This window comes from Hydra vulgaris, chromosome 02 (genome assembly GCF_038396675.1).
Source record: "Hydra vulgaris chromosome 02, alternate assembly HydraT2T_AEP".
NCBI classification, from domain to species: Eukaryota; Metazoa; Cnidaria; class Hydrozoa; order Anthoathecata; family Hydridae; genus Hydra; species Hydra vulgaris.
In genome coordinates, this window is record NC_088921.1 from 63,049,440 (window position 1) to 63,067,500 (window position 18,061).

The 18,061-nt window shown below is 29.1% G+C and overlaps 1 protein-coding gene and 1 pseudogene across 1 annotated transcript; both read left to right on the forward strand.

Annotated features, from left to right (window-relative positions):
• The first annotated feature begins 4,273 nt into the window (after nucleotides 1-4,273).
• LOC136076226 (uncharacterized) lies at nucleotides 4,274-4,672 on the forward strand. Its single transcript, XM_065789700.1, has one exon. It carries the CDS (start codon nucleotides 4,274-4,276, stop codon nucleotides 4,670-4,672), a length of 399 nt encoding a protein of 132 aa, XP_065645772.1.
• Nucleotides 4,673-9,460: 4,788 nt separating this feature from the next.
• Nucleotides 9,461-10,462, forward strand: LOC136076227 (melanopsin-B-like; annotated as a pseudogene).
• The last annotated feature ends 7,599 nt before the right edge of the window (nucleotides 10,463-18,061 follow it).

Consider the following 18,061-nt stretch of genomic DNA (forward strand, 5'->3'; position numbering starts at 1 on the left):
TAACTAGTAAGATTAAGTGTTAGTATCAGATTACTAAAATTTAAACAGATGTCCAGTAAAAAACTAAAGCTTATGTAGAAAAAGTAGGTACACATATTCCTTTCTATTTTACAACTGTCTACAACTGTCTAAGTATAGTCTTTTGTATTATATAGGTTCGCGTATAATTGAATATATTGCGTTAAAAAAGTCTAACCAGTTGAAATTTGTCGTTTTATTCAAGAATCGCCCATCTTGACATCACGATCTTGGGTGAAAGAATCTAGCCAACTTGAATTTGTCGTTTTCTTTAAGACTTCTCCCTGGTAACCTTGCCTAAAAATTATCCTTTTTACTTAAAATACATGATTCTGGGTTAAGAAATCTATCTAATTGGAATTTCTCGTTTTGTTTATAGTTATTCTTTTGCGATCTTGCCCGAAAGAATTAACTTTTGACAATGTGATTAGTCTTTGTGTTAAAAATTCTAAGTTATTCTTTGTGTTAAAAAGTCTAACCAGTAGAAATTTGTCGTTTCATTCAAGAATCGCCCCTCTTGACATCATGATCTTGGGTTAATGAGTCTAGCCCACTAGAATTAGTCGTTTTGTTTTAGACTTCTCGTTGGTAATTTGTCGCTTTATTCAGGAATCGTCCCTCTTCACATCATAATCTTGGGTTAAGAAATCTAGCCTATTGTAATTTGTCATTTTTTTTTTTTTTTTAATTTTTTATTTTAGGTGCCCCAAGAAGTCCTAACGGTCTTGTCACAGAGCACCGCGGAAGTGCATTTAACCAGGAAGTTCACGCCTCCTTCCTTACCGTGACGCGAAAATTTGTCCAGAGCTCGTTTCGAACCTGGATCTCCTGCTTATAAAGCAAGCGCTCTAACCAATGCGCCACGGCCGCACATTTTGTTCATAATTATTCTATAGCAATCTGGCCTGCGAGAATTAACTTCTGACATTGTAATTTTGCGTTAAGAAGTCTAATCTTGGGTTGAGGAATCTAGCCCACTGGAGTTTGTCGTTTTATTTAAGACTTCTCTTTGGTAACCTTGCCTTAAAATCATCATTTTTATTTTTAGCACCATGATCCTGGGTTAAGAAAACTAGCCAATTGGAATTTGTCGTTTGATTTATAATTATTCAATTGTGATCTAGCCCGAAAGAATCAACTTTTGACATAGTGATTTTGTGTTAAAAAGTCTAACTAGTAGAAATTTGTCGTTTTATTCAAGAATCGCCCCTCTTGACATCATGATCTTGGGTTAAGGAATCTAGCCAACTGGAATTTGTTGTTTCATTTAAAACTTCTTCTTCGTGACCTTGCCTAAAAATTATCATTCTTATTTTTAACACCATGATTTTGGGTTAGGAAATCTACCCATTTGGAATTTGTCGTTTTGTTTATAGTTATTCTATTGTGTTCTAGCCTGAAAGATTTAACTTTAGTCATTGCGAATTTTGTGTTAAGAAAGTCTAACCAGTAGGAATTTGTCGTTTTATTCAAGCGACAACCCTCTTGACGTTATTATCCTGGGTCTAGATATCTAGCCTATTGAAATTTGTCGTTTTATTTAAGACCTCTCCTTTGTTATCTCGCTATAACTCTAACTTACAAGTATAACTTTAGAAATTGTCATTTTGCGTTAGATAGTCAAATCCCTAGGAGTTTGCCGTTTTATATAATATAAGAGAAAAAAGAGAAAAAGTCTTTGTCGGAGGTGTGACTTGAACCCCGTACTACAAAAATGATGGGAAGGCATAACGCTAACCGTTTGAACTATACCACTTAGCGGTTATAATAAACTTTTAAAAAATATATATCAAAATAACATTATATTATGTAAGATTGTAGAGGACGAGAAAAATTAGTTTAAACCTTACACTCAAATGCATATCATGCAATCATAAAACGAATATCTAAAATGATAAAACAATTATCCTAAAATAGTAAAATTATTATAAATACACAAGTGAGATGTGGTTTGTGCGAGTCAGGGCTATTATTTGCAAATAATAGTTCGCTTCCAGTGATTTTTCAAAGAGTTTAAAGGCTTTTTGTATAGATTCAGTACTTCAGCCAAGTTATTAAAGTCGTTTTCGATATAAAATGCCATGCAATATAAGTTGACATACTCTCTGCAGAACTGTCCTTGTTGAAGAAACTAAAATGAAGGCCAGGATCGCTAGTATAGCTCTGGAATTCCACCTCAATTTGCTGATGTTGGGTAATTTATGAAACCTCATCAATGGAAAATGTCCTTTTTCATCAAAAAATCGGAACACTCAAGTGAGATGAAATAAAAATTTCATACAATCTCTCCAGCCTGATGTTTCGAGAACTACTTCTATTCCGTTTTCAAACTGTGTTTTCGGTTGTTCGTACTCCAACAGTTGAGACAAAAAAGGATATTCGACGTTCGGCGATTGTGTTTTATTTCCAAGTTCTTCATCCATTACCAAACTGAGGATTCTACCTAATGCATGGTGTTGACAATTGATAAAATGAGGTTTGTTGTTAAGGACGACCACTTGATAATTGATTCCGTTGATGTACTTGCCATCAAAGTGTAAGGACCAACTTTCCATATGCAACTTTTCAATCATTTCTTTTTTCAGCTTCATTGTCTCATTGATTGTTGACTTGCAAATAGCTGATTGACATGGAGTCGGGATGTCAATGCCTTTAGGAGCCAATTGCTTGCATATGTTAGAAGCTTGGTTTGTTGATACTCATGTGAAGGTTACCAAGTTGACTGCAATTTTGCTTTTATGATGTTTTCTGCTTGGTGTAGGAGTAGTCTCATCTTCTTCTTCTTTATCGTTTTCATATTCGCTGTCGTCAGCCTCGAGTCAATCACTAAAACCAGGATTGTAAGATGATAAGTTGGATGACTTATTAGAAAGTTTTTGTCTTTCAGAGGGACAGATCGTTTCTTTACTGGCCGCTTGGTCTGTAGAGTATCCCACTGTTCTTTCGCTTTCCACTTGGAGATGGTACAATCGCTTGTCCTCCGAAGATAACCATGTTATAACATTGCAGTATTTTATCAAACTTTGCTCATATAACTTGATCAGATTCGTGAGGAAAATTCAGTCTATTCTTCCATAACTTGGTGACTTCTTTGGAAATTTCCGCTATTCGCTCCTTTCTTTCCTTAATTTTTGATCCAAGGAAATGGTAGCGTCCGATAATTTGCTTTTGGAGAGGCATTCTGCATTTTTCTTCCAGTGAATATTCTTCCAAACGGACCATTATTCTTCTTTTATGTGAGTTTTCAAGTTTTACCAGATTATTGGTCCAGACATCCTTGTTTTTAAGAATGCTACTACCACTAGACTTGTACCTCACCATGTGTTGCTTCTGTAATAACTATAAAATTAGATAAGCAGTTCTATATACACAGTCTAAATTGTTCTATAATATTCTGAATTGTTCCAGAACGTTCTAAATTGTTCCAGAATGTTCTAATTGTCTTAAATATTCTGGAATTTTCCAAAATGTTTTAAAGTTCTAAACACTTTTAATCTATAAAAGTTTTAAATGATTTTCAGCAAAGCCACACGTATTAGTAGTAGCAGTAACAAGATTAAATAAATGACAATTAGAAATTTTAATTGTGGGGTGACCTTTTTTTACAATCTAGAGTAATTAAACATATTTTCAATGTTTTCTAACAAAAGTTCATCAATTTATGACATAAGAAATTTTTTTCTTTAAAAAGTCAAAAAGTCATAACCCTAACATATATATATATATATATATATATATATATATATATATATATATATATATATATATATATATATATATATATATATATATATATATATATATATATATATATACAGTATTGTGAAAAAGTTAAGAATCACTAAATAAAAAAAAAAAATTTTTTCAAATAAATTTAATTAATTTTTATTCTATAGATAATAAAATAGTCTTTTTTTTTCAAACATATTAAATATAGCATGAGAAAAAAGAAAAAAATTTTTTTTTTGAAAGTTAGTTAATAGAACCTATAAAAAATAAGGATTAAATATTATGTGTTAATTTTTTTTTATATTTTTTTTGTGAAAAAGTTAAGAACCACAAAGAATTTTTTGTGCTAAATGCGGCGGAAAAGTCTTTTTAAATTTATTTTTCCCTTTTTTTTAAAATATTCTTTTAATGACCTGAGTTATTACCAAAGAACCAATAAAAACATTTGAAAAAAATTAATTTTTTTAAATACTTTTTAAAAAAGTATTTAATTTCAAACAAAAAAAAATTCTTTCCTTTTGAAAAAATGAGCAGAAAAGCTATTACCTATGAAGATCGTGTAAAAGTGGTGCATTTTCACCAGGAAGGTAAATCCGCTCGCGAAATTGGAAGAATAGTAAAGCGATCACATAGTTTGGTGCTAACAATCATCAAAAGATTCAAAGAGACGAAATCTTACGTTGATCGCCATCGTTCTGGAAGACCGCGTTTGGCGACACCCAATGATGATCGCCTTTTAATCAGGTTGGCAAAGAAAAATCGAACCATGCCGTCACATGAATTAAGAAGGGAATGGAAGCTTTCAAATGGACGTCAAGCCTCGGCATCACTTGTGCGTAGGAAACTATTAGCTAACAATATGTTATGGAAAAAAGCTGTTCTAAAACCGCGACTTACCAAACGACATATAAAAAAGCGAAAATAATTTTGCCAAAGCGTCAAAGAATGGTCTAAACAAAAATGGAGGACAGTAATGTTCAGTGATGAGATGAATATCGAGGTTGATAACCGAAAAAACCGAGTTATGATTCGCAGGCAGCCTTCAGAAAAATATAATCACGATTGTATCGTTCAAAGAACAAAACAAGGTAGCGGGTCGGTTGAGATATGTTGCTGCATGACATATTATGGCCTCGGTATGTTTAAATTATTTGATGGTCGACTCAACTCTACTTATTATGTCGATATTTTAAATAACAACTTGTTACTGTCAATTGATGCACTTGAGCAAAGCGTTCCGTTCATTTTTCAAGACAATGCACCATGTCACAGGGCTAAAATTGTCTCTGAATGGTTTGAAAGTAAAAATATTGACCGTCTAACTTGGCTACCAAATAGCCCAGATCTAAATTGCATTGAAAATCTTTGGAGTTGGTTTGATAAAGAGATTGCCAAGAAAGCACCAAGGAGCCTTGAGGAGTTGCGCAATATTTTACCAGCAATACTTGGAAATGTTCCCAAACATATTTTAGAGAACTTAATAGACTCAATGCCAAATCATATAAATGAGTGCTTAAAAATTCATGGTAGAATTACGCGGTATTAGGTGGTAAAAATTATCGTTTTTTATTCTGTGGTTCTTAACTTTTTCACAATTTTTTTAAAATAAAAATTACCTATAAAACTTTAAATACATTTTTATATTTGTTTAAAAGTTTTTATGACTATTATCATTTTTTATTTTGTTTGTCTATTTTCTAAAATTTATTATTATTATACTTTTTACCAGAAAAATATATTCGGTTAAAAAAAAAGTTTAAAAATAAAAATAAATTATGATTTGTTTTTTTTGTGGTTCTTAACTTTTTCACAATACTGTATATATATATATATATATATATATATATATATTATATATATATATATATATATATATATATATATATATATATATATATATATATATATATATATATATATATATATATATTAGGGTTGTCCACTATGCAAAAAATTTTCAAAACCACCCAAATTGAATTTTTTCCCATTCTAGTGTTTGTGTACAGTGTAAAAAGTTTTACTAAGCCCCCTCAAAGCCCCTAAAGATAAGCCCCAATTTTCTGTTAAACCATTAGTGCTTAAGTTTTTTGTTACATTTTATGATTTATTGAGATGGCACGAATGGGTTAAAACAGTAGCACATTTTTGCATTGATTACAATATTCATAAACAAGCAAATTAATATTATGACATTGACACAATTTAATATGTAATATTGACTGTTATAATTATTTTGCTGTTTCCTGTTTTAGTTAAATAAATTAAAACCGAAATGTTGACAAGAAGTGATAAAGTTGTAGAAACTGAACTCAAGTCTTTGCCAACCAGTTCCAGTTGTTTGTCAGACACAACCGACCAGCCTTCACCGTCGTCATCATCATCAACAACAAGGCCTGTTACTCGTGCCTCTACTAAGTTTTGGTTAATTGGACACCCATCACCATCAATAACTGGTTCCAAACTACCCAATTGCAGACAGGTTTTAAAATGTCCGAAATCATGTAACAAATCAAGAAATTGGCTATATAGTAATTGACGCTGTTGTAACTTTCTGGAACATGGCCCGCATCAAGACAAAGACAAGACAAAATTCGGTGTTAGATCTTATGTGCCTCTGGAATGAGTTGAACCGCTTGTTGAAGAACAAGAATCGCGAAAGTGATTGGCGGAAAACGTGTTAACTTCTTGGCCAAGTTGGATAGACTTTTTGATATTGGATCACCTGATGCCATACAGGAAATCATGAAATCCAGACTACTGACTGCCCAAAATAAAGATGATGATGTTGCATTTTATTTAGATAAAAAAAAAAAGACAGAAAGGCGACCATGGACGGGCATGACAAAATCTTTGAGATTAAAGCAAAAATGAAAGAAAAAAAAAAAGTCAGATATAATCGGAAAATCATACTTAGGGATGAAGAAAAAGAAAGAGTAGAAAAAGAAGGTAGACAGGATGATCAGGATGATGAGGATATGGAAGTTAATGACGAAGAACAGAATATTAATGAAAATATTGCTGTTGCTGAAGTAGATATCGGTTTAGGGTGGGACTTGAATTATGAACCTCCAATTAATAGACGATCAGAATTTGTTACTCTTTACCTCCCCAAAAGAATTATGCAATGCGAGGAAATCATTTCTGCAGCAGACAGGCTGAAATTGTCTGAAAAATAAAACAACTATGATTGTGTCTGCTGTAATTAAAGCTGCTGGTGGAAACTTAGACGATTTTGATATCTCCAGATCAACATCTCGTCAAAGTAGAAGGTTAAATCGACAGAGGATTGCTGAGAGTTTTGTAGATAATGTGAGGCTCAACCCACCCCAGTTTGGTGCCCTTCACTGGGAAGGAAAATTGCTAAAAGACATACCAGTTGTACAACATGAACAGTTAGCTGTGCTTGTGTCGGGTGCTCCAGAATACAGTGAGGGAAAATTGCTTGGTGTTCCCTTTCTCGTTGATTCGAAAGGATAGACTCAAGCAAATGCAACATTGGATCTCCTAGAAGCTTGAGATCTAAGCGACAATGTGTGGCATAGGTATTTGGTACCACTGCCAGTAATAGTGGCATCCACAATGGTGCTGCTAAATTGATTGAAGAAAACTTAGGTCGAAAACTTCTCTTTTTTGCCTGTCGACATCACATTTTTGAAATCTTTGTCGGAGCAGTTTGGAAGAAATTATTTGGAAACATTTTTGGTCCAGAGAATAAATTCTTTGCTGAATTTAAAACTGCTTGGCCAGCATTGGATAAACAGTTGCCAATCGAAACTTTAGCTGTTGAAAACTCTTCCTGATGTTCCAGCAATGGTGAAACTTCAAGTAGAAGAAAAAAGTTAGATAAGAGTTTTTTACTTATTTATTATTGCTCTGTTCTTTAAGAACATTGAGCACTCTATTTGTAAAATACACTAACATAATTTACATAAATATATATATATATATATATATATATATATATATATATATATATATATATATATATATATATATATATATATATATATATATATATATATATATATATATATTCTTCCTGATGATCCAGCAACTCTTGCTGATGATCCAGCAATGCTGATGAACTCTTCCTGATGATCCAGCAATGGTGAAACTCCAAGTCGAAAATACACTAACATAATTTACATATATATATATATATATATATATATATATATATATATATATATATATATATATATATATTATATATATATATATATATATATATATATATATATATATATATATATATATATGATGGTGAAACAATTTGTAGAAGAAAAAAAATAGATAAGTGTTTTTTATTAATTTATTACTGTTCTGTTCTTTAAGAACATTGAGCACTCTATTTGTAGAATACACTAACATAATTATATATATATATATATATATATATATATATATATATATATATATATATATATACATATATATATATATATATATATATATATATATATATATATATATATATATATATATATATATATATATATATTTATATATACATATTTTTATGTGCGTGTGTGTATATATAGGTATTTATTTTATTTTTAATAGTCGTCAAAAATACGTTTGAATCTCCACTTTTAAAGGACGTTTGTTCTAAAAGTTAATCTGGATTTTATTCTGAACGGATATTTGACCGAAACTGAACATTTTGTCTGAACGATGTTTCGACGTTTTATAGATGTATATGTGTTTATTGGATAGCAATTAATTTCTAAATTTTGATAAAATATTTTGATAATACGAAGAAGCTTTTTTAAGAAACTGACACACAAAGTTTTCAAAAAAGTTATTAAATACATATTATAGGTATAGTGGTACAATCGTTACGCAGTGGTTACAGCTTTAGAATCAGAATCAAGAGGTTGAAGATTCGGTTTCTTATTTGGACATACGAGTGGTCAGGATGACGAGATAGACCTCCTCGTTAAATACTTTTACCGTGGTGCTCTGTTGCAAACCTGTTAGATTTTCTTGGGCCGTATTAACAACAAGAAAAAAAATAATAAAATACGTGTGTACGCATTAACCTTTACTTTCTACACTACGCTATTGAAAAAATATTTCGACAAACTTGCTTTTTGGAATTGCAAACACCAAAAAAACTTTTCATTGTAGACGATATTTATATCAAAGTTGTTTAATATGAAAATCCAGAAAATTTGTCATGGTTTTTACGGCAAATGTTATGTTATTTGTTTACATTAAAGTAAGGCATGTTTTATTTAACAAATAGAATAATAAATTATTGTTTTGCATAAATTTATTTGTTTTTAAAGCTCATAAAACCTTTCCTAAAAAAATGTTAAGTTTTCTAATTAGTTAATGGTAAAATAGGCGGGAATCAAACTTTTTTACTCGCTCAATATAATTGCAATTCGAAATTTATTAGATTTACAGAAATAAGTACTATTATTTTAAATGTAAGCAAAAATAGAAAAATAAAAAAAACTATTCATAGCATTAAATAAAGACAATAATATTAAAAATTATTTATAGCTATGTATCGTTCTTTGTGTATAAATTCATTGCAAAACACTGTCTGCAATCATAGAATTTTAAAAACCCATCTTTAATTATTAAACTTTTTTAAAGAACAACGGATGCAAGAAATATTGAAATTAGTTTTTTTTTATTTAAAGCCTTAAAAATATTTAAGAAAAATATATTTCGAAGATAATATTTACACTTTGAAATAAAATGCGGTTTAATTAGTAACGAACACAGTTTAAAGGAAATTGCAATTTTGAAAACGTGGATGCAGTTTAAAAAACGATGGATGCAGTTTAGAAAACTATGGATGCAGTTAAAATTACTTTGCTTATAATTACTTCGATTGCTGTTCTCACTAATAGTATTTCTTTATATTTTTTATACAAAAATCAAAAAAAAAACAACTATGTTATCTTGTGTATTAATTTATGTGTTATTGATTTATTACAAAGTATTGCCGGTTATATACCGGCTCTTTTTTTTGATGCAAATATGCAAAAAGCTACAACATTGTGCAAATTATCCGCCTTCTTTATTGCTTTTTCTTCGTTTACAACAATTGCAATGCTCTCTGCAATGGCTCTTTCAAGAATGGTGTTGCTAAGCCTATGTTTTGATAGTAATCAAATTAATTACAAAAAACTATTTATAAGAATTGGAGCTGCTTCATGGGTTTATGGTTTCATTTGGGCGGTCATGCCTTTTTTGGGATTTTCCTCGTACACAGTAGAAAACACGCGTGCTCGATGTTCTATTAATTTTATTCCCAAAACAGATGCGGAAAAGCTTTATTTAATTTTATTGATGGCCTTTGGATTTGCTATTCCTCTTATATCAATTATAGCATCTTGTTTATTGACAGCTTGCGTTATTACTACAAAGTACAAATATTTTTGTGTGACTTACGGTAAAGATAACGATGAAACAAAACGGTATAAAGAGAAAGAAAGAAAGGCATTTTTTTCATTTTTAATAATGGTGTTATCATTTGTAGTCTGTTGGACACCTTACGCTACAATTGGTTGTTTCTCATCCTTTACGTCATTTAAAACACCACAATGGCTTCTTCATGTCGCCGCTTTTTTTGGAAAGGTCGGCATTAGTAAATCCATTTATTTATTATTGGAAGGACGGTTTATTGAAGAAAAGTTTTTTATATAAAAGATTTACAGCTACGAAAATATTCTTAATAAAAAAATCAAGAAATTAATGTTGACAATCAATACTTGTAATTAAAATTAAGAAATCATTTTAAAAGATTTAATGATTTTAAATAAAGTTATGTGCTATATTTAATTTAAATTACGAAAAAAAAAAGTTAAATTTAATATTTCAGAAATCTTTCTTTACTATTGTTTTCCCGCAACAATAAACCTTTGAGGAAAACCGCTAAACATATGAATCTATTTTTTCAACTTTAAAGTCTAGACATAACCTACATTTTCTTTATAATTATTTTACAACCTTTTATTGAATTTTTTATGGACTTTAAATTCAAGACCCCAGATGACGGTAAATCAAAGTTATTTTGATGTTATTTTAACATTTAATATTGATTTACTCAGAAAATGTTTTTTTCATTTTTCAAATAAATTTAAATTGCTCCATATAAAGTTATAAAAATGTGTCCGTTAAGTTAGCTTTAAGATAAAGATATAAGTATAATGGAATTCATCAAATTTGTTCTTCTGCTATTTTAATAAAAAAGTAAAATATATCAAAACATAGAAGGAAAGAAAATATCTTTATTTGTATGGATATATAAAAGAGTACATATGAAATTATGAGGGATGGTTTTAAAATATGGCTTTATTTAGAATCCAGATTATATAAAACTATGCTTACCACAAAAATACACAGTCTTTTTTTTTTTTTTTTGTTTCTTTTTATAAGGACATAAGAAACATTAAAATATAACATTTGTAAAAGTTACATTAAAACGCTAATAAAGTTATTGCTAAACAACTACTTTATATAATAATGTTGTTTTTCTCTCAATATTTTAAATACTAACAAGAAAAATACCCCTCCGGATGAAAATTGTTAAACCATCCAGAGATAGACATGGTTTTTGAACTTCCAATCTTTCATGCATCTAAGTAAATGTAATTAAAAAAAGAGTTTAAAATAATTTCAAAAAATCTTTGTTTTTTCCATGGCTTTTTGCTTTATAGACGTGAATACATTCTTGGACTCAGCATGTCGTAATACCAGTAGCGTAGGCAGGATTTTCAAATGAAACTCAAAACCTTTCAATAAGTGTAAGGTATAATATGCTAAAATTTATATTTTAATAAATAAGGTATAATATGCTAAAATTTATATTTTATTAATTTCTTTTGTTTGAGGTAGGGAGGTCGAACTTTTTTGATATTTTTGTTCTTAGGCTTTGATCACCGTGAATTTTTGTTAAACATTCTCGTTTGACATAAGTATGAACATACTTAAGTTTGCATTTGCACAATTACTCTAATTAAAACAGCTCCTACGCTACTGCTTAAAACATTCTAAATGGTTCCTTTAATTTTATATATAACTGTAAATTTTTATATATAACTGTAAATGAGTCTGGAATTGGAATTGCAAAATAAAATTGAAACAACAAGTCTATTTTATATATCAACAAATAATGGCAACAAAGATAAAGTTTATTTACGGAAATAAAGCATTAAATTAAAACAGTAATGATAAACAAAACAAATATAAAAAATCCTTAAACTACAACTTTTGAAAGTTAATTGTATGATATATTAATTCATCGTCTATAAATATATTAACTCATTATTTATAAATATTTTAACTTTAAGTAAGTTTTAATAACAAACTAGATTTTCTCACTGTCAAATATTTTATTTCTGTAAATAAACATCATATTTATTATTGTAAACTGATATATTTAACATAAAAAATGTATTATCAGTTTGAGTTTCATTTTAGGACTATATTACGTATCTATCAAAATGTTACAAAAAATAAATTGCTGTCATAAAATAAAAATTTCTGTCAGAAAAACGTTTTGAGTTAAATGTAAGTTTAATAAAATTTAGAAGTTTGAATCCTTTCTTACTTTAATTCTAAATTTGATCGTTATGAGAAATTCGACTATGCGCTATTTGCGATAAGGAAGAAAGTATGTTAATGTCATAGCTGATTCTATAATCTCGTTTTTTAGTTTTTTGGGCTTTATTTTTGTGGCTAACTTGAATTTACAAATGCAGTGGCATCGCTAAAGGCGGCAACTTTTTAACCGTTTTTATGTGTATTTTTTATTTATTTATTTGTGTTTTAATTTAAAAGATAAAAAAGAAAATGAAAAAGGAACATATAAACGGAAAGTATCATCCTATGCATTGATTGCTACACAACAATATCCATCGGAAAATTATTGGCAAATTATAAAATTTTATTTGGACGCTAAGGGTCAGAGAAACTCCGATGTGCTATATCGCGTCAATCACTCATTGATGAAAATATATTTTTTAGCTGAAGATAAAATGCCAAAGCAAAAAAAGTTCATATTTGAAATTGTTCAGGTTTTTTGAGCCCATCGCATATATATATTATAACTGCATATATATATAACCGCATATATATATATATATATATATATATATATATATATATATATATATATATATATATATATATATATATATATATATATATATATATATATATATATATATATATATATATATATATATATATATATATATATATATATATATATATATATATATATCTATATATATATATAGTATATATATATATATCTATATATATATATAGTATATATATATATATATATATATATATATATATAGTATATATATATATATATATATATATATATATATATATATATATATATATTATATATATATATATAACTTTTGTGTTGACACGTGTATAAAAGTGTATGTTATATTATTAAGAAAACATCAAGTAATACGAATTCTCTTAATGCAAAAAATAGTTTATTATTAGAAATTTTCGCCGACTTTTAAAAACAGAGAATGATAGTTTATATCCAAGTGATCCCATCCCGTCTTGCATGCAAGGTCTAATTTGAGCTTGCAAACCTGAAAAATCCTATCCTATCAGAAAAGTTATATTAACTATTGGCACTTCTAGTTATGGAATAACTAACTATATCTTAAACCAAAATAAAACAAGTCTGAAAAATTCTGAAAAATTGCAAAGTTTAATCAATTAAAGTACCAATATCTATGCTCGACTAAATGTAGCCAAGGTTTTCTAATAGATTAGTAGTACATGGCTTTATACTTTCAAAGTAATTCTTCAACAGTTTTTTTTACACAATTTGTTAACACAAATGCTTCTCCATTTTATCTCTAATTATTTTTTTCTTAACTTTGTAATTAACTAACTTTTCCATAATTTTTATAATCTAAATTCTGCAGCCGCGTCGCAGTGGTAAGAGTTTAGGCTTAGAACCAAGTTGTCCGAGGTTCGTTGGCCGTTCTGACCAGATGAACAATATTGGTAAGAAAAGAGGCATAAACTTTCTAGTTAAATGCTTTTCCGTGCTGCTATGCGATAATATTTTAAGGACTTCTTGGTACACCTTAATAACAACACACATACACACACACACACACACACACACACACACACACACACACACACACACACGCACACAAAGTACTATAAAGACACAAATAATAATAAAAAATAATTTTAAAATAACAATATTGCTTTATATATGTACTATAAAGGCCTAATAAATCACAGTAATTTCAAAGTAGCACAGTACTATTGTCGGTGTTTACATAAACAATATAAATGTATTAGAAAGTAATTTATACTTTATTTGTAATAAATGTAAAGATAAAAAGAATATATACTTTTTATATCCAGATTGAACACGGATCACTGATTAGCAGCTATAAGATATACAAAAGCTTGAAGTCTGACAACAATCACAAACAAAACAAACACACTTTTAATAACGATAAATGTAAAAGTTTAATGCATACTGAGCAGTTTACTATATTCAATCAACCTCACCTAAATTATAGTAAAACTGGGAGTTAGATTGTAGACAACAATAATAATTTCATAGTAACATTACGCACCATTTGAAAATGTTTATTTATGACTCTAGTAGGAGGGCGAGCCTTGGAAGCTAAAATAATGTCACCAAAAATGTTATCTGACAGAATCAATACAAAACATTATCAAGTGATGTCTCAATTGCATGATGAGCTTAAAGAAGGATGCTAACTAAACAACTGCTGATATTTAGTCTACTAATAATAAATGTTTCATAGGCATGACATTTCATTAGCTATAACTAATCCTTTAAGATTTTTTCAGTTTACCAGCTTGTCTACTTACAATATAATGGTAAAAGTAATATGTGACAGTAATGGTAAAAGTAATATGTGACAACTTTCATGACCTTGAATTTTTTATCACAGTCATTGATAATATGAATAACTTTGTCAAGTTATTTTCTGAGTATATGGTAGTTGAAGATGAAATAAAGCTGACAAATAAGGAACTTGAATTAGAACAAGTAGAAAAGAAGAAGTACCATCATGTAGCAATAACAATCCTACACTAAGCAACATAAAGACACCCCAATATTTATAAAACTCTACTATACATTTATATTTAAAAACTAATTTTTATAGTAAACGAAAGCAAAGGGTTTACAAGACTAAGCATCATTTAAAAAATTTCAATTTAAGTGTAACATGCATTTTATTAGAAAAAAAAATTTTTTTTAGTGCGACAAAATTATAAGACACTTTTGGAAAAAATTTATATAAATTGTCTTTTATAAGAAAAGACGACTCAATTTTAAAAAATAAATAGTGGGTACTTTTACCATTTTTTTGAATCACAGCAATCATTCGAGAAGATAAAGAATTATACAACTTTTTTATGTACAAAATGTCAATTGCATCCCATGTTGTTGCAATGGATGATTTCAAGTCAGTTAGTAAACTATATTGTTTACTACCTTCAAACACTATAAGTGACAGTTGTGCCCAAACATTCTCAAAAATATTCAGGTCTGCAGATCTAGCTGGAATTTCAATGTTTTAATTTTATTGTTTTTAAAATAATTCTTTAGTATCTTAGCTGTATGAACGCTTGCATTATCTTGCTGTAAAACAAAATTTTAACCACCAATGACAGATGCTTTAAGTCATAAAAATTCTTGAACAAACAAGAGATAATCCTAAGCCTTCATTTTTCTGTTAGTAAAATGAATTTCTGGTTTATCATGATAATTAATTGCTCACCAAATCACTACACCACCACCACCCATTTGACGTCGTTGCTGTGTTACTGGTTCTTTACGCAAATAGTGAAAATATAAATTCCATCTTCCCGGCTCATCAAGACAAAAACACTTTTTGTTGCCACTCTTCTTTCCATGTTGCGTGGCCCTTTGCAAAAGTTATTCGATCGTTTATGTGTTTTGTTGTCAGAGGTGGTTTTCGCTGAAGTTTTTTGTGCAAAAGCTCAAAAGCATTATGAATAACTCGCTCAACTGTACGTAAAATAGCAATCACAACTGCTTCTGCATCAATTTGACGTGCGTTTAATGATGAATTTGAAGCTTGTCTCAACAACTTTTATATATCTCTCTCACTTAATGTTGATGAACGCCCGGGACTTTTTTTATTCCATACATATGAATACTATTTATCTTTATTAGTTTTTAATCATAGTTCGGCTGCGTCCAATAGTTCTAGCCATGTAACTAACGGAGTGACCCATTTTTGACAAGTTAGAGAGCACTTTTTTCTTATCTCGACTAAACGGTGCAGCACGCCCCATTATTAATTAACTTGCTATTTTATACTTAATAAAAACAATCTAAAATAAGTTTTTGACTGTTCACAGTAGTTTATGTGGTGTTTAAATCAAATAAATCTTCTTAATTGCCTACAACAGCAAGTTTGTAAATAAAATCTTTTTTTGTAAAATTGTTGTATAATTTTGTCACACTAAAAAAACGGTTACTTTTTTATAAAATGCGAGTTACGTTTATAATAAATTTGTTAAAATGTTGTTTAGTAATGTAAACCCTTTGCTTTCATATACAATAAAAGTTAGTTTTTAAATATAAATGTATTGCAGAGTTTTATAAACACTTTTGGGATGTCATATCATTTTGTTGCGCAGTGCATACATAGACAGCTAAGACAAACGGAAAATGTTTTATAGGAGGTTGAGTAAATAATTAAAAAATGCAGATGTTTAAAGTTTGTAACTGCAGCTTTCATTAAGGTATCTAACATAGCTTGAACTCTATTTATAAAAAGGACACCATAGAAAAAGTTTAAAACTCCAGTACATTGTAAAATGCATAACGTTGGGATGGAAAAATCATTTTAAGCTAATCATTTTAATCAATTATTTTCAATGCTGTAAATCGTTGCAGCAGAGCTGCTGATACAGTGGCTGAAATTTGTGTTAATAAAAGTTGCTTATTCCCGGTCAAACTAGATAAAAAGCCTAATATGATGCAGTGTGCACGGTCTTGGAACTGAACTTTAAGTCAAATCTTATGGCATATGCACCGCAACCAAAGTTTTCCAGAACAAAAACTAATTTTTGATTAAATACAAAAGGTGCGGCGGAACCACTACTCGCTGTGACATCAGTCAGTTGCATGTTAAGAAGGATTTTTATTATGTTTATGCTTTTTCCTAAGTTCATCCAATTAAAGTATTAAATACGAAAAATGCACACAAAAAGCAGCATGTTACTGTGCCGTCTGCTGATAAGTTCCCTGTTGTCGGGTTTGCAATATAACATCAGGCAGTTTTTTATCTTAAACAAATTTTCACAACCAGGTTTTAAATTGAAATGGGTTTAATCGATTTCTTTCAAAATGTAAAGCAGCTGTTGATTGACTTGAAAGTGGCAACTTGTTAGTGGCAACTGCATTTGATACCTACGGTAAAGTCAAAGTTTTTTTGTATACCGTAAATAAGGCCAAAAAAATCTTGATTTTTTCAGAACTTATTTGACCTTATTCTCCGGTAACCGGTATATAAAGTTTACAGGAACGTTTGATGAAAAGAGTTTTCTCAGTTCCGTTTAAACATAAAAATATATTCTTAGTTATACCAATAAAGTCTTAATTTTTCGCAAAAAGCCTTAATTATTTAAATAAAGCTTTAATTATTTAAAAGAAAAAAATATATAAAAAAGCGATTGTAGTTTGAAACAGCTAACTTGTGTGGTTGGTGTATTTAGTAATTTAAAAAAAAGAATTTTATGTTTATTTACTATTATAAACTCATTTGTATTAAAAGCTAATAAGCCAAGCACTAAATTTACAAGGCGCTACTAACATATACATTGCACCGCCGTAATAATAAAAAAATAGAGTCATTAAAAAAATGTCCTCTTTTAAACAAAAATCTTTTTAAGAATTTCCGAAATGAAAGCTATTGTTTTAATACAAAAATGAAGAATATATTTCTTTAAAATATAAGTTTAAACAAATTTTTTTTTATGTTTTAATTTGTTAATGAAATGTTATTTTTTGTATATATATCTATATTTATGTATCTATCTATGAACAAGAATCATCTATCATACTATGATATATAAATTCTATTTTTATGCTTCTTGCTCTTTCTCTCTCTCTCTCTCTCTCTCTCTCTCTCTCTCTCTCTTCTCTCTTTTGGATCAAGCCAAAATTTTTGATGTTTCAGATTTAAATATTCATTACTTCTCTTCTTGTTTTATTTAACAGGACCGACGCCCCCACAGAGAAGTAGGGACGCGGGGGGAGCACGTGGCCCCCTGCTTT

Coding starts and splice junctions, on each gene's coding strand:
- LOC136076226 (XM_065789700.1), top strand. CDS start 4,274: ATGAGCAGAAAAGCTATTACCTATGAAGATCGTGTAAAAGTGGTGCAT.